The sequence below is a fragment of the Anopheles coustani genome, chromosome 2, assembly GCF_943734705.1.
Source record: "Anopheles coustani chromosome 2, idAnoCousDA_361_x.2, whole genome shotgun sequence".
Classification (NCBI taxonomy): domain Eukaryota; kingdom Metazoa; phylum Arthropoda; class Insecta; order Diptera; family Culicidae; genus Anopheles; species Anopheles coustani.
The window spans coordinates 84,821,958-84,843,202 of NC_071289.1; the positions used below are offsets into that span (position 1 = coordinate 84,821,958).

Here is a 21,245-nt window from a genome sequence, read left to right on the forward strand (position 1 = left end):
ACATTCCGATTGTTTTGAAGCACAACGATCTTGCCGAAAAGGACCTTGCAAGGAGAGTACATTCCTATTTTCTAACGGGGTTGGATGATCGCGGGTAGTTTTTGCTGCGGTTTCTCATGCATCTTGTTCCACTTGCCAACAAACAAACATATTCGCAAGTCGCAACCATCTTTTCCTTCCTTCGTGCAAAACATATGTGTAGGCTGTGTTCGGCGGTATTTGCGTGTGTATATGATTGTTGTATACCATGTATATATATCTAACTGGTTATGCATATGTATAGCGCTTAATACAGGGGGTCTGATTTGGTACTCCGTCGATAATGCTGTCCCTTGGCGTTTGCGTTCGTATTGAAATCTAGTATTATTGTTTTTTATTAACTTATCAGTAAACTTATGTCCACACAAGACACTTCCGTATCGTTTCTCTCACACCAAAAAAAAGGAAAAAAAGAATGAACACAGATATAATATTGGACGCACATCTACAGTAGATTGCAGTGTTTCGATTACTGGTCGATTCCTCGCTGAATTATTAGTAAATATCGATCGAACACTGGGGAATCCATTTCGCCAAGCGACTGAACAGTTCCTTTAAGTACAAAAAGCAATCATCATCGAACTTCTATTCCGTGTTTCCGCGTGTCATTCCGCACGCGTCGTCGGTTCTCAATTACACCCAAACACTTTCCTCCTCTCGTTCGGTCCAACTCGTTCGAAACCAACCCTCTTGCACACAGTCTGTCCGTTTCATTAAACTAAACCTTGCGTGTATTTATAACGTAAATTAAAACAGCATAAACCAAACAAAATCAGACTAAACCAACTGCTGCCTCTACATACGCATAATGGGGGCGATCGATTGTGAAGCACCAGGCAGAACGGACATAAGAACGGACTAAATAAATATGTGTCTTAAAAGGTTGCTCTTCATAAACAGAAAACTCGCTGCCGAGCCTATCGGAGAGGTGCACGCAAACTTAATCTAACCTAATCTCGCTCGTAAAACCCTGAGGGAAGCACACAAAACGACAACGATCGACGTTGGGGAAACGTGTTTTTGTTTTTTCTCTGTACCGTGTGTGAGTATCGTTGTGTTGTGGGCACGAAACAATCGAACGGATAATTAAAAGAACAAAACAATATGCTAATACTATTAAACAGCCACCGAACACAGAACTACATGCGCTCCCCCGTCCCCGTGTGCACTCAACTCACGACGTACCACCCCTCACAAGAATTATGTTTGTTTATTAAAAATTTGGTAAAAACGAAAACATATTAAGCTAGGTCGAATTTTAATATCGTTTGCTATGGGAACATCAAATGGATTGTTAAAAGAAAAACAAAAAAAACTAAACAATCGGACAACAAGCTAAACATAAATGTCCTTTCGCCGCTTCCCTTTCCTTCCCTGTTCTTCAATCGTAGAAATAATATCATCAGTTCGAAAGCCGAAAGAGGGTTGGCTCTAACGAGACGGTTGGCCCTTCTTCGAACCCAACGCAACACCATAGTGGACAGGAGTTTACTACAAAATACAAAAATAAAAAACACTCTCGTCCTATCCATTCCCACTCCACGCTTTTTCCTCTTCCTAGGGCCTCGGGAAAGGGTGTATGAAATCACGATCACGAGTAAAATTACGCTCAGAATAGGCCACGCTCCTTCTTTAGCTTCGTCTGCTTCCAGGCGGGCAGCTGATCGTACTCGGCCTTCGTCATGCCGAGCCCTTCCGGGTAGTCCTGTTCGTGCAGGTAGAGTTCGAGCTTGGTCGGATCGACGCCTTCCGGCAGTGGGCGCTCCAGCAGCACGGCCAGCGGGTACTCCCGGCGGGACAGCAGCGACAGGCTGTCGTAGATCGGTTGCGGTGTCGACTTACGACCATCCTAGAGTGATACGAAAAGTAATAAAAAAAAAATCACCAGCATTAGTACGAGATTGGAATATATAAAGTTTGTTTGGGGATGTGAAAGGATTGGGGGAGAGATTGGCCATCCAAACAGGGGGAAGATCTAACGTTGAAGATCACATGATACGAACATGACTCATATTCCATTGGAAGCAGTTAATACGATTTTTGATTTGCACGAGCTAAACGAGTGTCCACCGCAAGGACACCGAAGGGGCATTTGGGCACATTGTCTTGGAAGCTTGTGGTTATCAACGACAAAGTAGAAAGCGCTTATTAAACTAGTGAGAGCGAGTCCTTTTCAACAGCATTCGGGGGAATGGGGGGGTCATACAGACAACGAATGGGGGTCAAACCTTAAGCACAACTACATCGAGAGAGGGCACGGTTACCATTTTTAGGCTTAACGAATTATGTGAGTAGCTCTTTCGATTAAAACTATACAAACCTCTCCTGTTTGAAGCAGTCAGCCATTTGTTTATCGATTCCCACCGTGGAGCAACAACTTGAAATATTCGATATTTGCGATTTGAAGGGGGAAGGGGGAAAGAAAAAGTTGGCGTAAACGTAAATCGGCAAACCTACCTGCACATTAATCTCCGCCACATCGTCCCGCTCGTGCCACTCGGGGAACATGGCAGTGAACTCGAGCGGTTCCAACCCGGCCCACACGACGAACCCGTTCATGGCGTCCTCCGGGTCTTCCCGTGGCTGTTGTTGGCTCTCTTCCGCCGCCGCCGCCTCGCGATCGTACGGTTTGGCGTCGACCTCATCGATTCCAGCCGCTTCGCTATTGCCATTTTCGTCCGGTGTACCGTACCCATTACCGTTGGCGCTACCGTTCGTGGGACGGTCAGTATCTCCTCCCCGCTCGGCCAGCCTCTTCGCCCGCCAGTACGACACGGCCGTCTCCATCGCGACACGGCGCTCCACCTGCCAGCGGTTTTCACCCGATCGGTTGCTATCGAAGCTGCTGTGGTTGGTCTCTCCACCACTGCCACTGCCGCCGCTGTCGCTACCCGTGTCATCGCCACCGGCCCCCGACGGCCACCAACCCTGCCAGAGCCACAGGACGTGCCCGTTGTCGATCAGGAAGATGGTTGGCTGGCGCACGGAGTAGAGATCCTCCTGCCGGAAGGGGTACGCCGTTGGGCGATCCTTCGCACGCAACGCGCACTGCAGCTCGGTGGCCTCGAAGTTGCCATTGTTAATGCTGGTCAGGTGGAAAATGCGTGGCGTGTAGTCGTACCGTTGCTCCGAGCCGAGCAGACTGTGGTAGTGATGCCGGTTCTGGCCACCGACGGCTTCGAAAAACTCGACACTCTCTTCGCCCTCGTCCAGGACGCCCGAGGAAAGGGTCTCCAACGACGCCTCGTCGAACAGCTCGGGACACTTTTGATCCAGCACGGTCCGGAGCACGTTCGCGGCCACCTCCTTGGCGTGCGGGAGGGCCTTACAGCCCTGCCACAGTAGCACTCGGCCACGCGTGCCGTGCACCAGCAGCATGACGGCTCGGGAGCGCAGCTGGCGTGCACCGCATCCGTCCACCTCGGTACAGACCGTCTCCTCCGGGTGGTTACCGGTCAGCATGTACATGCGCCATCCCGCCTTCGCGTCCACTCGCCGACTCCGGTGCACGAACATCACACGGAAGAGACGCACGAACGCGGCCGGTTCCTGGCCCTGGGCCACGCGCACCTGCGCCCCTTTCTCCTTGTCCAGCTCGACCGTAAGCAGGGCGGCCGCCCCCCGTTCGTTCGCCGACGCGTCCCGACCATGCCAGCAGAAGTACGCACACCGATCGCGGCCGACCACGGTGCTGCGGTTCGAGACCTTGCCACTCAGCTCGCGCACCGTCACGCTGATCTGGTACAGCCAGCGCACGGTGTAGCTCTCGTCGGCGTAGAAGTGACCCCGGGACGCACCGTCGATCTCTTTGTACTCGTACTCGTCGATCTCCCACTGCGTCACCGACGTCGTGCGGATGTCGTAGTGGCGCATCGAGTCGTAGTCGTAGTAGAAATCTCCCCGACCTAGGTTCGAATTTTCCAGCACCAGATTGGGCTCCTGAACCCGTGCTCCGTCGATGCCACGATACAGTACGGCTCCGTCCAGCGCTTTAATGTCGCCCCCGATCGACGTCCCATCGCCACCGAGTGGGAACTCCTCCCGGAACTGCACGGTAATGTCCGGCCAGTCGAGGAACTTCTCGCGGAACAGCACCGTCTCCATGTGCTGCGTGACCCGTGCGATCAGACACCAGTCGGGTCGTCCGTTGCCCGCTTTCGAGAGGCGTCGAGCATCCCGCTGCCGGTCACCGGCCAGTTCGGAGAAGTTGAGCGGGCTCAGCTGGCACTCTTCGTAGCTGTAGCGCGATCCGTACAGTTCCTGGGTGAGCCGCAATGCCGCACGCTTACTCTCCGACGGCGCACTCTTGCCACTCCACACGTACACCTCCGAGCCGAAGTCAAACACCAGCACCTTGCGGGGCTCCAGCATGGCAACCTTCGGCAGCGCACCCCAATACTCCTCGACCGGCACGAGCGCCTCGTCCCCGTACTCGTACACCGCGTTCGTCTCGATCAGACACGCCTCGAACAGCTCGTCCTCGTCGGCGTGCCCCGAGTCGCAAACTTCCGCCTGATCGTCCTCCTGGTCGCGGCCGAGCAGCTGCCAGAAGTCGCGTGCCTGCCGACTGCCGCCGCCGCCGCCGCTCGCCCTACCACCTGCCGGGCCGTCGTTGATCAGCGTCACCGCGGGCGCCCCGCAGCCGAGGTCCTTGTCGCGCACGATCTGCTCGCAGATCTCCTTGCAGCGCGACCGCTCGATCACGTTCGCGTACTGGCCGAGAAAGGCGAACAGCCGGTCGGCGGTGACCAGCACGAAGCAGTCGCCCCGGTTGACCGAGCGGGCCACCGGTTCCACCAGGCGCGTTTGCGCGTGACGCCGGCCCTTCACCTGCAGCAACATCAGCGGTTTGTACGGGACAAACGATTGATTCAGCGGCAGCGAGCTAGACTTGAGGCTGACCGATTTGAAATCTTCAACGGACGCTAAGCCGGCTAGCGCTTCTACGGCCAGATTGCTGTTTTTGGCAACTACCCCGACGATACGGTGACACGGCACATGAGCCACACACACACACACACGCACCACGCGACCATAGCGAGTGGAGGAGAAAAACGGGAAAAGAGAACACGGAAGAAAAAAAAACACGGAGGACACGGAACATCAGGGGAGGATGATGCCATGCCATGCCGCAAGGTTAGCGTTGGATAAGTTGTTGATGGTTGAGATAGCGTATTGTCAAGGATTATAGAATGATGGCTCCCAACAATTGGAACAAGTTTTCGATTTTGGAACAATTTTGTAAATTTAAATTGCATGCATCGGACCATTTAAAGATCCAGTGTAAGAAAGTGAACGAAAAACTCTTTTTTTAACTTATTTTTAGAGAAATGTGAACTGAGTCAGAGTGAGTAAGTGAATTAATTTTCGCGATTTCACCAACATGGTTTATTTTGACTAATTTGTGATTTAACTCAATCAAAATAATTTAGCTCATACGGAATGATTTGGCTCACAAAGAATAAATTGGGTCACTCTGAATGATTCGGCTCAATTAAGTAGACCCGATACGGTACAAAAATGTTCGTGCGAAAATTTTAACAAATACTCACAATGGTGGACGCCAAAGATAGTCAAATAATTCTAATTAAGTCAAGTCATTCTCAGTGAGCTAGCCAAATCGTTCTGAATGAGCCAAACAAATTTGAGTGAGCCAAACAACTCACTTACTCTGAGTTGCCACTCACGCCACTGAACCGTTATTCTCATCACTAATTGCTATGGCAACTATGCGTTAACTGTTCCATTGGAGATATTAAAAATAATTCCTAACCGATCAACTATCGGCAGATTACTTCTGTTTTTGTTGTAGAGCTTTTGGCACTATAATCCATGAAATACGGTACCAAGTAGGATTATTCAATGTTTGACCATTTTTTTAAAATCTAGGTGAGGAGGGGGTGATGCAAAGCAGCTGCCCCAACACGGACACTGACAACACTGAACGTTCGTTACGTACACGCACACGCACGCACACACACACACACACACACACAAGCGCACGCACGGACACACATGACACGTATCCTAACTGGGAGGTCAGTGGAAGCACACCAAAGGCCGCTACTTACTTGCTTCTAGTTTAAGTCTTCGCATCTCCTTCTCGGCGACACCGGTCTTGATTTCCGTGTACTCCGTCTGCAGATCGTCGCGGGCGGCCAACGTCTTGAGTGGATTGCGCGACATCGCCCGGCGGCCACGCGGACCCTGGACGACCTTTTTGTGCGACAGCTTTTCACCGCTGGTCTTGAGCGTGTCGAGATCGCCGATCGTCACCTCGGGGGTCGCGATGAAGCTGCTACTCGTGCCGGTCACGGAGGCGATGCTACTGCTACTCAGCAGTGTCGTGCTCGACTGGAAGCTGGCACCGGAACTGCCACCCCGAACCTTCCCGAAGAACTTGCCGAAACTTTCGTCGTCCAGCTTCGGAATGGAAACCTTCGAGCCGGCCGCGGCGTGCGATTTGAGATCACCGGTGACACCACCTCCACCACGCTCGCCGGACGGTACACCCGGCACACTTATGCTGCGCTTCATCAGGCTCTCGACGACACGGCTCTGCTGCTGCTGCTGCTGCACGGCCGGAAGGGCGGGACTAGAAATCGGTTGCAGCATACCCACCAGCCCGGGAATGGCGCTGGTCGGCCTTCCGCCGACTACTGGCGAAGGCTGCTGGGGCTGCTGCTGGCCGTAGACGGTCGACGAGGTAACCACGGAGGACACCATCATCGAGGGGCTCTTGGCGAGCCCGAGCTGCGGTGGGTTGACGCTGCGGAACACGTTCATGGCGGGCGACTGCTTCGTGTCCGCCTTGATGAACGGGAGCTTGGGCGATTTGGTCGCGGGCATGCGACCGGCAATGGTAAAGTTCGTCGCATCGGAGAGTTCTAAAATATGGAGATAAAGAAAGAATGGCAATGAATCAAGAAAGAGGGCAGAAAAAGAAAGCGTTCGTCTACTTACCGACACGATTTTTCCAATTCTCCGAGGACGTTTTTATTTTTCCCAACCGGTCGGAAATGTTACCACCCTCTAGGTCCGCCGGCCGACTGAACGGTCGTGGTGAGTTGTTTTTCACTGGGCTCTCGTGGGACTTGGCAACGATGAGTGCATTCTGCAATTGAAAGTGGAGTAAAAAGAAGTCAACAAAACCATCAATAAACAATGTGTTTCCGAATCAGCGCTTGCTTGGTGTTTCCGTTATCGGGGTTTTGTCGGAGGAAAAAGAAACAACCCAAGATAAGAGAAATAATATACACAACGAATCCGAAAAAAGAAAAAAAAATACAGTAAGATGATATCATGATATCATCCATCATTCCGCGGGTTCCACCGCTAATTAAGAAATTAATAGCCGAAAATGATATTTCCCGGGCAAGAAGACGGGCGGACCGTGATCGTTCATGAGATGGTAAGAGGTGACGCAGTCAATCACTTTTCCAAACCGCTCGTGGAAGGTCGCGTAGGTTGCTCGCGGAATGTAAGGGACTAGATAGGCGAACGCACCCGACCGAGACCCGCCGAGCTGATGAGAAGGGCGTGGTAAAGTAATAGAAAAGACATTTTCCGTCCGTTTCGCCGCATCGGCAGACGCGTATCAAGACGTACACCATTATTAATCGAGCCCCATTTGCCGCACTGATTGCCGTTTGAAATATGACCTCTCAAACTCAAGTCAGTCGATAAAAGGGACGATACACATAGGAAGGCCAAACCCCCGCCCGACCGGTGTCATCATCATAACCAATTACCTTTTGTAAACGCTGCCTGTTCTGGTCTGTTCATGCTCTGCACTTTTAGCATCATATTTACTCTGAAGTTCGTTTCAGGCGGGATGCAAAATAAACTACTGGCCGCATCACTTCACTTATAGGAGGTACGTGCGCCTTTCCAAAGCACACCTCACAACGGGAGACGACTCTCGCTATCTCGGCGTTATCATTAAAAACTAAAACAAAAGTCACCTATACTATATAGAACCACATCCATTCACAGCCTTCGAGGAATCGGTGTTTTTCCTGCCGCCGACTTAAGCCGCACCGCCCTTGCGAGTGGATTAATAGGGCTAGGAATTGTTGTTCGTTTTACTAAGCGCTTTCTAGTATCTAGCTGCAGTCAAGAAGTGCGATAGCACACATCGATCGGGGCATAGTTAAAGTCTGCCATCGTCGTCGTCATACAACACTGCACCACTACGAGAACTCGGCGAAAACGTCCGACTTGGTGTCGCCGGTCAGCCCGATAAGAGAATGACGATATCGACGCGGTCTCCGTGTGGTGATATAAGATAATAAAAAAATAAAGAAATCTATGCCAGCTAGGCCGCTCTAGCTGTACTCCTGCAGACACACGACCCCACCGTCGTCTTCCTCCATAAACTCCAGAAGGTTCGATATCGAGTACTTCCAGTAGTCCTTCGAGAGGTTCTCGGCGACCAGTATCTGCTCGATGTTGTCGACGGCGTTCCGATAGGCGGCGGGCGGTCGCTGATGACTAGAATGTTGCTGTGCGGACCGCCGTAGCACCACTTCATCTTCTTCTCCATCGACGGTTTCGGTCGCTTCGTCGTCCTGCAGTAGCTCCGACAGCGAAAAAGTGGACAATGTCTTGAGACCTTTCTGGACGCGATCGTGTGGCGACACAGAAGGTAACTTACTCTCGCCAATCGAAGTTCGATGGTTGTCCTCATCAAGCAGATCACTGATCGAGTACTGCGATAGCCGTTTGGAGAACCGCTCCGACTCCAGGATGTCTTCCACCGACTCCGACAGGCTCTGGTGGGAGCGAATGCGACGCCGCAACCGGATCACGGTCGGTGGCTCCGAGGTGGCCTTGAGGAACTGCTGGACACCACCACCACCGGAGGAGCTCTGTGCCCGAATGTTCTCCAGGCTGGTACTGAAGGAGCGCGAGGAACCGTGGGACTCGTTTCGCCGGAGTATGTTAACCACGCTGCTGAAGTGTCGTAGAGGTAGCTCCGCCGGTGGCCGCTTTACTTGGCTTTGGAGGTCCACGGGATGGTTCTGTTGCTGCTCGAACAGCGTTTTCATGCGCGCGACAACGTTGCGCCTGTGCACATCTCGCAGTATGGCCGAATCCTCGGCATTACCGGGACGCGAATCTGCTCCCTTTGTAGCACCAGACAATGGTCCTCCTCCACCGCCTTGCGGTCGGCTTCCATCTTCCCCAGAATTACGCGTACCCGATTGGATCTGGTAGATAATCTCGTTCACAATGTTACTGCACTCCTTCCGATCGAGCCGGCGAGGCATCCAGTCGGCATCGCGACTGTTTGGGGCCTTGCTGCCGGGTTCATTCCGCGACCTGTTGACCGTCAACCCACCTGGGATGGTCTTACCGGGAGTTCTCGTCGGTGAACCACCCGCCCCGTTGGGCAGCGCATTCGACACACTTTCGTCGGCGTTGGTGCTGTTTGGTGGTTTGGAGAGAGTGATCCCCACGGCCTTGTCCGAAGATGCTTTACCACCCCCACCTCCAACACCTTTGTTGAGCGTCTTCAGTAGATCGCTCTTGATCTCCTCGATCAGCCGCAGCCGGTCGCGCTCGAGTGATTCGGCGTGCCGCCGTAGCTGCCGTTCGGCCTCGTGTCGCACGCGGGCCACGAACTGCACCACAAACTGCACGCCAACCGCCACCAGCAGCGGGATGACTAATGAGTGAAGAATCGTACCGAGCGTCAGCAGTAGTTCGAGCGCCGTTTCCCAGTAACTGCTGGTTTGGACGCTTTTATCGACACTGCTTCTGGCCAGTGGGTGATTCATGATGCTGCCCGTCTGCCCGAAGGAATCCACCGTCACCCGTCGTTGCCACTCGCGCACACTGTTCGCTGATTAAGCGAGGCGGAATCTCCGTCACCGTCGACGCGCTTTGTTGTGTTCGCCAAACGCTGTTTCTCTTTTCTCCACCGAACAACCTCACGGCACGTCAGCGTCCGTGCGCGAACAGGATACAACTGAACCAGTTTGCGGAGCGCGTTCCAGTCGGCGCATAGGTTGGCGCACACCACCGTCTCACCACACACAGAGTAACTCCTTCTTGGCGGTTGAATCTGTGCGATCGGCGCGTTTGTGTGCGGTTCGGTGTTTGGCCCGGCGGCGCAAAGTGGAGCCGCAGGCAGCACCACCACCACAGTGCGCGTTCCTTGATGATATGCTGGCAGCAACTCCAACACAACAAAAGCCGTCCACCAAGACGTTGCCTAAGCCAAGACGATCCCTGATACCAGCGGACGTGCGGGAAGCTCAAAGAAGCGGGTGAGGGGGGGATGTACGTTACTATTATGCCGTGGCGTACCCGTCAGTGAAGTAATCATCAAGCTCCAGTCATTCCATTCCTCCCGGCACTCTCTCCTCGCTCGATCAGTGTGTGCCGCATTGTGTACATGATTGCTGATTGATGATCCTCCTCACTCGGACTTGCTGCCTCCTCCCCCCCCCCCCCCCCCCCTGGCTGGTCACTCTCACAGATCGATTCCCCGGAGATACACTGATAAATGGCGGCTCCCCGTGTGGTTTGTTTGGTTTGCTGTTAGTGCGCTTATCTTATCAGGGGTGCTCGGGCTAAAAACTGCAAGTGAAGGTGCAAATGTCTCGCGCCCTAATGCGCCTTTCACGCGCGATGATTTCTTCTTCACCGTATATCGTGTGGAGAGGCTCACGCTTCCCCGCGGCTTCGGTTTGCGATTTAAGAAAGCAAAGGCAAAAAAAAAAACATACGAATCACAAATTGCGCACTTTGCACAAAAAAGAAAATAAACCCGATGCGATTAGTAATCGCCTCCGCTAACGTTTGGTCCGAGAGCGACTATAAAGAACTACCATTGATCATCTTTGGAGTCGAAAGGAAAAGGGGTTTCGTCGGGATGCGTTCCCATTCGGTTGTTTTTCCCACCCGAAGATGAATGCAATCGTTTGTTGTCTTTTCGGACACACCCGACCCGACTCTTCACTGGGCTGTACTTGAATGCAAAAGCATCCAAAGAAGGGCAAAGAATGAAGCGAACGCTAATCACGTACACACTCTGGGGGGAGGAGGACCAGAACGTTCGCCTTCTAGAGTTCTTACAGTGCTCGACGATCGCGCAGATCAGCGAAACAGCGGGGAAGAGTAAACTCCTCAAAAAGAAACCAACGGGCGCCCAAGTAAAAATCAAATATCACCTCGCCTGGACCCTCCGTTCGGATCTCGTAGTTTACCGAAGGCGATTAAAATGCAAACTGTCAACGCAAAAGCCGTCTCCCATATGCAATTTCAATTTGATGTGTTTTAATTTGGGGAAGGTAATCGTACAATAATCCGGTTGATATCATTTGGGGCGGGGAGCCATGTACGGGGAGGAACAGAGAATTTCAAAGATCAGATAAAAGACGTGCGACATAGAGAGTAGAAGCATCGCTAAGTCGTCCAGATTGGGTTCGTAATGGTATGTAACAGCGGGGCGAGCATAAAAATAAATGTATGCGCACGTATACCGAAAACAAGAAGAAACAGGTTATCGCGTTCGGATGCGAAGTTGTGAGGTGAAGTTCAAGGTTAACGGTTTGAATTTGGATAATCAAAATTCTTTTCCCTCTTTCGCGGGGTGGTGGATGAATCGCAAACGTGCCTAAAGGGAAAGATAAAGGATGCTGGAAGGAGAAACGAATGGTGACTCGTTCTGGCATGAGTCAGTTGAGAGTGAGGGGGAGCGAAGTGAAGAGAGCTAGCTCAAAGCTCAACTAATTCAAAAACATTTTACTCGCCTTAGTAATGAAGTAACGTACACTATTTTCAGTGCAACACTACATACTCGACCACATTTATGTTTCACCCACACTACATTTGTGGAGCTTCTCAAAAGAGGGTTATAATTCAGATTTTCATATAAGGATCACAAATGACTAGTGTTGTGCCTAATGTATCTTTTGACGAGATACATTCATATGAATCATTCACCTAAGATTGATTCGGATAGATTCATGAATCTTTGTGGACTCGAATCTTCAAAGCTTTAGGAATCTTTCGAAACCTTCATGAATGTTCATGTATCTTTCATGGATCTGTAACGATCGCCACTGGCGCGGACGATGCGACCCGAAAAAGGGGGTTCTTCTACCAATTTTTGGCTGATCGCTTTTCGTCAGATGATGTGTCTTTGGGATTCATGAATCACTCGACGAAAGATTCATGAATCCCTAAAACGCAAAGAATTCGAATATTCAAAGCTTAATGAATCTTTCGAAATCCGCATGAATCTTCATGAATCTTTCATGGATCTATCGAGAATCTCCACGACTTTTCCATTGGCGTGGATCATGCGACAAAAAAAAAAAACATAAAAAGGGTCTCGCCACCCATTTTTGGCTGATCATTTTTCATCAGTTGTCGTGCCTTTGAGATTCATGAATCTCTCGACGAATAATTTATGAGTCCCCAAAACGCAGAGAATCTGATTTAAATGTTTTCACATCTTTTTAAAATTTTAATCTTTTTAATTTTCATTCGATTCTCACATCACTACACGCCTTTTAGCTTAACAGGGTGCGCCTAAAGGTATGCAAACAACTGCCCACGACGCCAATTTAGCAGCTGCGGGTTGATTGAAAAGTAACCTCTCGCCAGCACGGTGTGCTTGTGTGTACTTACATTGACAAGATTCTCCCGGCGCACGTCGTCGGGGACGTCCTTCTTGGAAACCCGCTTGCGCCAGTCGTCTTCGCCGCTCTTCTTCAGCGCCGCCAAACGCTCGGCGATCGAGACGCTCTTCACCATCGTGTCCTGATCGGGCCGCATCTCTTCCGTCAAGCAGCGCCGCAGCGCACTGAACGCCGGGAAACCGTGGTCCTCTTCCTGCCGCTGGCCGACGACGTAGGGCGTACCACCGAAGCCGGTGCTGCTGTTGCCGAGATTGTTGTTCTGCTCCCGCTGGAACAGACCGGTCGCTAGGGCTGGTTGCTGTGCCGCCGCTAGGGAAGGTGGTGGTACATTGCCACCGGGGACGAAGGCATTATTTCCACTGCCGGTCAGCAGGGACGGTGCGGGTGCATTCGGGCTGCCACTGTCGGCGGTGTTGTGGTAGATGATTGCCGACGCCGGTACGAAGGTGGCCAGCTCCGATTGGCTTTTGCTTTTGATCAACTGTTGCTGCTTGAACCTGCAACGGAGGAGAAGAAAGCAACGAAGCGGATGTTTAGTAAATGGCTTGCTGTGATAGAAGAAATTAAAAGTCAAACCAAGAGTGAACCATTTTCATTACGACAACACTATTCCCCAGTTTATCAATCTTGAAACTAACTATGGCTGAGAAATAACTTTTCCACTACGTCCACGAGATGAAAGTCTCTCCTCATCATCAATCGCATCAGACTGCGGAAAAAACGGCAACAGTATCAAAGAGTTCTGCTCGGTTCTATTTTCTGCACTCGCTTCGCAGGATAATTTATCAACTTCAAAGCCCGAACACAAATGAACTACTCTACTCTTCATTAGTGGCGGTTCATCGGCGGAAGAGGACCTGAAGGATTTGTCCAGAATACAGGAACAATATGTACGAAATACGGATTGTTATCACGCACCTTCACATTCGTGTTGGTTTTGTCTACCAGAGCGCGCAATAATGGAAATTAAAAACGGGTGTCGGTTGAATGTAAAACTGGCGATGAAAGGAGGTTTTTCCTTTCAGTTTTGCAGTTTTGTCCAATGGCATTTTATTGACAAAACAAGTGAAAAGTGTAATCAAATAAAGGGGTGCTAATAATGAGAACAAACTGACGACACAAATAAAGACAAATAAAAAAGCACACCAATTAGATTAAAATCTTTCCATTGCTGCTTGCATGGTACGTTTTGAAATTCCGTGATTGAAAGCATGTTTACGGTCACAATGTTTTTCTACTAGCTTTGGATTGTGATACTTTTCCATTCTTTTTCGGCACACTTCTCTACACACATGCCACAAAATGGGCCACGATCAACACGTGCCACCCGATGGTAGGGGGTGGGTGGGGGGTGTTGTGTTCATGCTTATGCAATCCAATGTTGCGAGCGCCCCGTTTGACGTATGGGTGTGCGACATGGACGGGTTGGGACCGGTTCTGCTTGGAATTTGCTTTTCGCATGATTCAAGGTCCAAAATCTCCACGACACTCCCGACTCGTCATCTGCTCGTGTGTCGGAACGGTGTGTCGACTGGCCAGTAAATCATAAACAGCGTATCGGTGATCACGCACATGTCGCACATGTCGAGGATGTGTTGTTAACGATTCTGTCACCTACAACTCTTAGCCCCCCAAAGGGACGCCCTTCCATCGGCTCCAGTTTTTCCATTACATTCCATTAATTTATCTGCTGGTTATCAATGTTTTTCTTCGGCTTATTCCATCCCTCGAGTGGTACCCCTTTCAATCCGGATGAATCAGTGTTGTGTCAGCAAAGAACAAAAAAAACCTAACACACCGGAGATGGCGACGATGACTCATAGGTTTTGCGCTCGGCCAAGACACGCAGCTCCCGCGTCCAAGGCATCAAAAGCAAGGGAAATGGAGTTCGTCGTAACGATTTCCCCTTCCATCTTTCTCGGATGCCCGATATCAGGGCGGTCAGGGTCAAGAAGGTGGACGTGCTTCGACGGTTTTCGCTTACACGCGACAACGCACGACCAATCTCCAGAAAGTGATAGGTTCATTATGCGCCCCATAACGGCACATTAATCGATGATTTAGCTTTATTGACTAGGTGGGCAAAGGCTTCCAGCAAAGAGGGCCGGACTTTCCAGCGGGTCACGATTTCTTAGCAAAAGGGATCTGTGTAGTAACAGGAGAAATAGAACTAACCATAATTGGCGGGCACATTCCGCGTAGTGCCTTTCTCTAATCGTGAGGGGGCACATTTTCAAGGTGCAGAAGAAAAAAAAAAGAAAATGGCACGATAAAGTAAACGAAAACATAGAAATTCATACATCAAACAATGTTGCAGCGAACAATAAGAAATGGAACGCAACGTTCTTAATGCTATCCATCATTCTACAACACATTTACGGTATAGAGAATGAAAATAGCACCCTAATTATAAGGTAGGTGGCATTCCAGCATAGAACATTTCCATTACGCAGTATCGCGCGCAGTCGAAGCAAAACATACGACAAGCAAAGCGCGCATTGTTTTTTCTTAAAGGAAAAAAAAACTGCAGCAACAAATAAAAAAGGACAGCATTCCCGCACAACGTAAAGGGAAATAGATGCGTGCGCTCATCGCCTTTGGGGTGCAACCTAAGCGCAATGTAAACATCGGACACACGCTGCCAACCACCATCGCCACCTACCCCCTCCTCCCCACCGAACAACCGATGGCTCATCAACTTCCTGTTTCTCTGCGGTCAATTTTCTTTAATTGTGCAATCTTAGCTCGTTGTCATCGTCTCCGGCACACAGCAGAGTTTGCTCCCATTAGCCAACGGTTCTGGAGTGTGTGTGTGTTTCTGTTTCTGAAGAGAAAGAAATATGCAAACCCTACCACACACGGTGAAACCAGAGGCTTTTTACTGCCCCTTTACCTTTCCTTCCCATTGGGGCCCACCGCCTTCGGAGGGAAATTGCGAAGCCTTGAACTTAAATTGGACACCATTCGTAACACACACTCACCTTGCATTTTCACAATGCACTTGTGGTGAAGAAACCACCAGCGATGGAACCGAAGCGTGCTTTTCACATGCAGGGGACCCTTTTTCTTTCAACCCATCGCGTCCGTCGCAACCACCTGTCGGAGAGGCCATTTGATGGATGCAATTACAATTCCATCTACAGAGTGCCTGGGTTTCCCTCCCCCCACACGGATGGGTGGGGTTTGGAGGAGCATAAAACTGACCCACGAGTGTGACCGTATCAATTGCTACGTTGGGCGCGTACCACCATAAGCATCCAAGAGCTGGTGAAAAGTAATTCACCGACCGACCGCGAACGCAAAAAGGGAAAGGACTGCCCTGGATGCCAACCGAGAGTCCAGTTCGGCCCGCTCCATGTTGGGTGTTGGGATGGTTGCGCGACGTGCCGGAAAAAGTGAAATTGCGAAAGCATGAAGCACCCCCAAAAAAGGATTCAAAGACGACGAACCACATTTCAATGCTGTTGAATTCACTATTTGTCCAACACACAGTCGAGTAGAGTCGTATCTATTGAGATGTACATCTGAAGCGCGCAATGCAGATACCGCCAATTTCCAGCAGCTCCCAACGGCCCATTCCGGTGGACCTACATCTCCCCCGGCGAGTAAATAGATTCCCGACACGTTCAGGTGAAAATTACACTGCAGAGCCATTACTTACACCGTGCCGAAGGAGGTGTATGCTGCGATATCAGATCAGGGCGTTACCTGATGGTCGTATATTTGAACACCAAAATATCGCGTGTGGTTCTTTTCTCAAACCAAAACAAATACATATAAATCATGTGAATCTTTTATACTCTTTCGGTGCGTTTTTTTTTTTTGTAGGGTACCGGTCGTAAATCAAGGAAAGTTTGGTATTTCAATACCTTTGGGAGTAAACCCGACGACATAGGAATGTGAAGTGGGTGATGACATTTATTTCATGACAGTATTGGCAGTTGCCGAAAAATGATATGTTCCATTATCAGCAGAAAAACGCAGAAAATCAAACCTTTGTAAAAAAAATCGATTGGAAGATACGCAGAAATGAATAATTTTTCATGAGTTTTTTCTTTATATCTCATAACAAACATCACCTTTGAATTGTTATGTTATGTTACTATCGTTAACTTTTCTTTCTTAACGAAAGATTTCACATACAATCCTCTGTAAAATGCGAAAAGGCATAAATTAAATAAACTATCGATTGGCTTGTGACGAATAGTGTAACATTTAATCTCTTAGCTGTATTCTTCATCACAAGTCTTGGCCGGATGAATGTAAAACAGCATTCCCCGTTGAACGCGATGCGATCCAACCAATTTGCATAATGACATTCTTCGTCCCATAGTCGATTCCATCGAACTGAAACACCTTCCCCGAAAGCAAACACCTTCACAAAAATTAAAAACGTGACATGCAGAGGGCAAGAAAACGGAGCGCGCATGGAACGCGGAACAAAAAACATCCGCAAGCGGTCTTTGCTTTAAATTTTCAATTAAAATGTGTTCTAAATAAAAACCCATCATCAGCCAACGGTGACATTTGGCACGTCCGGGTGCTGTGTGCACCCTAAGGGGAAAGGTTCATTGCCGGCCACCAGTTCGCGTTGTCTCTGGAGTGAGACGATTTTTACACCGATGACAGTGACGGGACAACTCGAGACCTCAGCCCGTCGTTACCTCTGTGTCAGCAGAGGTGTGCTCGCGAAACGGTAGGAAAGTTTCTTCCCTTACAGTGTGTTGTACACCTTCGTGTGTTTGTGCTAGGTTTCATTTCAGAGAATGGATGCTTCAATGTTGTTGCTCGGATGGGGACGAATAAATGGGGGGAGGAAACGTTTCTGGGCCATGGAGCACAGGAAGTTTGAAATCTCTATATATCCTCACTGAATGCCGGCTACCTAGAACACATTTCCATAATAACCAAGAAGCAGAATATGTGAAAAAAAAGATGGCATACAAATCGAGGCCGACGGGAAACAAGCAGCAGCACTGGAAACGCCGGAAATGGAATTGAAAACTATCTAGAAGTGCTACTCGTCGGGAAGCACCCGCAAAAGTACTTCGTCAGTATGAGTGTTGTATGTTTACGCTGAGCAAACCATCCCATGCCGGTGTTTCCTAGTGCCCGGGAGACGGATGTTGAACCAATCGACATAGGAAAATGAAAATCCATACGTGCACGTAGAACAATTTGAATGGGATTGGGAATGGGAAGCGATCGTCGTTGAACCTGTTGATTGAATGATGATTATTTTGAATGATGGAGATGTTTTCCCTATCACTTACGATGCTCACTTACATTACTCATATTCTAACCACCGACGAATAAGAGATTCTTCTTCGAACCACTTTACACAGAAAGAGAGGAAGCATTAACTAAAGAACAGAACTTCTTAAATTAGAGCCACAACCGAATTAAAGGTTACTACACTTTTTTACGATTTAAAAATTCAGAGGATTTTACAGTAAAATAAAAAATGTTAAATGTATAAATGTATGTACTCTATATTTTTTAAACTTAACAATAAAATGAACAACTTGAACAGAACAAGAATACATATTAAAGGCATTAGGAGAACCTAGGGAGTTCAAAACAATACTCAACAGCTATAAAAGAACAAACCAGTTTCCATATTAGAATAAGAGTACTAAAATTCTTCTTATATCTACAAAACAATACAATAGGAGAAACACATTTTCACAAGCAAGTTAGTCTTGGCAATATCGCGAAAGGCAAAGCTATTGTACAAAGTGTGAAGTTGTCCATAGGATAGACAACAAAAGCGGCCAATGATCCGTGAAAGTAACTTCTCTATTTTCATGCATCACCGGTTGGGTTTCATTTATAAATGGGAGGATTTTCCGGCTCACGATGCCAAAGAGATAGCGCCCAAGGGATGGTGTGGCCGGAGAGTAAGGGTGTTGGGAGTGTGAATTTATTGTCTGCAGTATCAACACGTCCCCCGAAGGCGGATACGAGTTGCACAAGGAAGCACTAAGTTCTATGTCACATAAAGAAATAATCCTCTACTGATTTTTTTTTTTCAAATTTTCCTTTAAAAGTCACCAGCAAAAACCCCAAGTCCATTCAACTGAACGCAGGTCGTGCACACTTGGGGAGGGAAAAGTTCATTGTTTTGAAGATGAAAACTCCCCCAAAACGGCACAACCATCCCCGTTGGTGTCAGTGGCAAGCATAGTCCTCTCCGACACACACAAGCACAAGAGGGCACCCTCTTAAGCATAAAGCGTTCAAAGTTTTCCGACTAAACGCTCAAGGAAAAACATTAACGAGTTTCGAAACTGGCGAGCATCTTTGATCGGGATTTGCCTGTCAGGTTTCGGTTTCTAGGTATGGGGAAGGAGCAAATTTAAAGCACCCAGATGCCGTTCCACCCGAAGAATGAATGAACCAATGGAAGAGAGGGCAAAGCTCTCGGATCTTTTCCCGGGAAGCATTCGAGACGATGAAATGGAGTTCAGAACGTGTTTTTTTTAAATAAAATCTTTATGTACGATCAACAAAGATTTTTTTCTAAAATTTCCCGATTAGATGCAGATGTGGTTGAAATGTTTATCGATGGAAAAACTAATCTGGTGAACATGATGGCTTTGTCTAAAAGATTCAGTTAGTGTTATTTTGTAGCAGCACACAATCTACCGCTTTTATTAATTAAAAAATATTCACATTGATTCACAATTCACCGAATATCGATAACCTGTCGTACTTTTGAAATAAAAAAAAAGGATTCCCTGCATTCCTTCGAACAATCCGCCGCTGACGGATGGATCCAAATGAAACATAAATATTTCTGAACGGGGGAAAAACGAGCTGTCGATTGATGGTCGGTACCGTCCGTCGAACGCGGTGGATTGATTGAATTTTATTTAAAATTTTCCACCCACATTCCCATGTGCATCCCCATGCATTGCTGCACATTTCATAAATGGAAGATTAATTTCGCTTTGACCTACACCGCGCGCTACGCATTCGCTCGCATGAGTTATGAAAAATGAAAACAGGCGAAACTGCCGACAGAAAATGTTTGCCATTTAAACGATAACTTTCTCCCATACCGAAGACAACTGTCATAAAAAGGGGTTACAGTTACGAAACCATCTTTTAACTTCCGAACTTCCACAACGAAAAACGCCCACATTTTCACCACACTTAAACGGCGATTGGTAGTCCCTTGGGTGATTTATCCTTTTCCTTTAAACTGCGCGTAAAAAAGCGCTCCATCGAGCGCGAACGGAAACCGTTTCCCAAGCGATCCCCCACCAGCATCCATCCCCGGTGGGCGCCATTTTTATTCCGGGCATTTGAACCGGCGCGGTGCATTGGCCGCTCGCAGACGGATCGATATTTCCCTTCTCGGCGTGTGCAACAGCAGCAGCATTCCCGGTATGCATTCCAATGTTGCATCCACCCGCAACAGCCGGACACCGGGATTCGTGGAGCTTTTTCATCCGAAAAGCGCACCGTAATCACGTACGAACGGAACGGAACTCGACACAAAAAGGGCGACGGCAACGAAGCAAATACACACATACGTCGTCTGCATGCAAAAAAAAGGATTCTCCAAGTTCTTGCCACTGTGTGTTCCCACGAACTAACGCGCTCCGGGTTCTGTCGGTCGTCTTCTTTGCAGACACAAACATGTATATTTGAACCATTGAAATGTTCCGCGGTAGAGAACGGAGAACGTTGTCTGGCACACGTAGCCACATTACTGCAAAAAATGTTGTCTATGGTCGTTGATCTTTTACAGTGCCGAGCGTTAAACTAGCTGCACTTGCCAAGGCACGGAACATAACATTGATGCATGTGTCGCGTCACTCTTACCTCGCCGGAGAAATAACTCATCCTTTGGTAAGTAAGTTCCACTAAAAACACGATTAGTTCTCGTGCAAAAAACCGGAAAGAAAATGAAAAATGCACCTCATTGAAGCTCAATTACGGCCGCCCCGCATTGCTTTCCCCCCGGACGCGAGCTTCAAAGGCCAAAGTTACCTTCCATTTATCACCCGATGGACTTCGTGACTGCATGAACCATGATGGGATGATTTTTTGTTCCACCAACCCGTGGTGTTTCACGGGAAGAAAAAGCCCTATCTCTGATGAGCAAGAAGAACCGTGCTTAAGGGCGCACATTTTCTCCGTGTCTCCGACGAGGAAAACGAGAAAAAAACCCAAACGGACGGCTTGCAGGGAAAAAATGTGACTCCTGGGAGGGAAAGGCTTAATTATCCTTTCCGGTTTCGGGGCTTTTGTTAAGCGCACGATCGGAGGGTGAGCTGCCCAGTGTTGGCTCGGTGTCCATATGCCGACAGGCTCAACATGGCACGTTATTCGCAGCTTCTTGCCGGAATAAGCTTTGGTGTCCCTCGGCTCATTACGAGTGCATTAGGTTTTGCCAACAGAAGGGACCGAAAAAAAACAGCTTACCAACGGTGAAAGACATCCTTTTAATGATCGCCTTAGTCACTCAGGTTTAGTTCCGTTTTTTTACCGACAGCCCCCCATATGGTTTGGTCGGAGAGAGTGTACTTTCAAGGGGCA

The 21,245-nt window shown here is 48.9% G+C and overlaps 1 protein-coding gene across 1 annotated transcript in view; it reads right to left on the bottom strand.

The window, feature by feature from the left end:
- Positions 1-743: 743 nt before the first annotated feature.
- LOC131262306 (supervillin) overlaps positions 744-21,245 on the bottom strand; it is a 46,505-nt gene continuing 26,003 nt past the window's right edge. The window contains exons 3-7 of the mRNA XM_058264280.1: positions 12,685-13,192; positions 7,003-7,153; positions 6,111-6,926; positions 2,497-5,009; positions 744-1,888 (exon numbers count right to left, since the gene is read on the bottom strand). Coding sequence (XP_058120263.1) covers positions 1,649-1,888; positions 2,497-5,009; positions 6,111-6,926; positions 7,003-7,153; positions 12,685-13,192 — 4,228 coding nt within the window. The 3' untranslated portion in view covers positions 744-1,648. The remainder of the gene's footprint in view (positions 1,889-2,496; positions 5,010-6,110; positions 6,927-7,002; positions 7,154-12,684; positions 13,193-21,245) is intronic.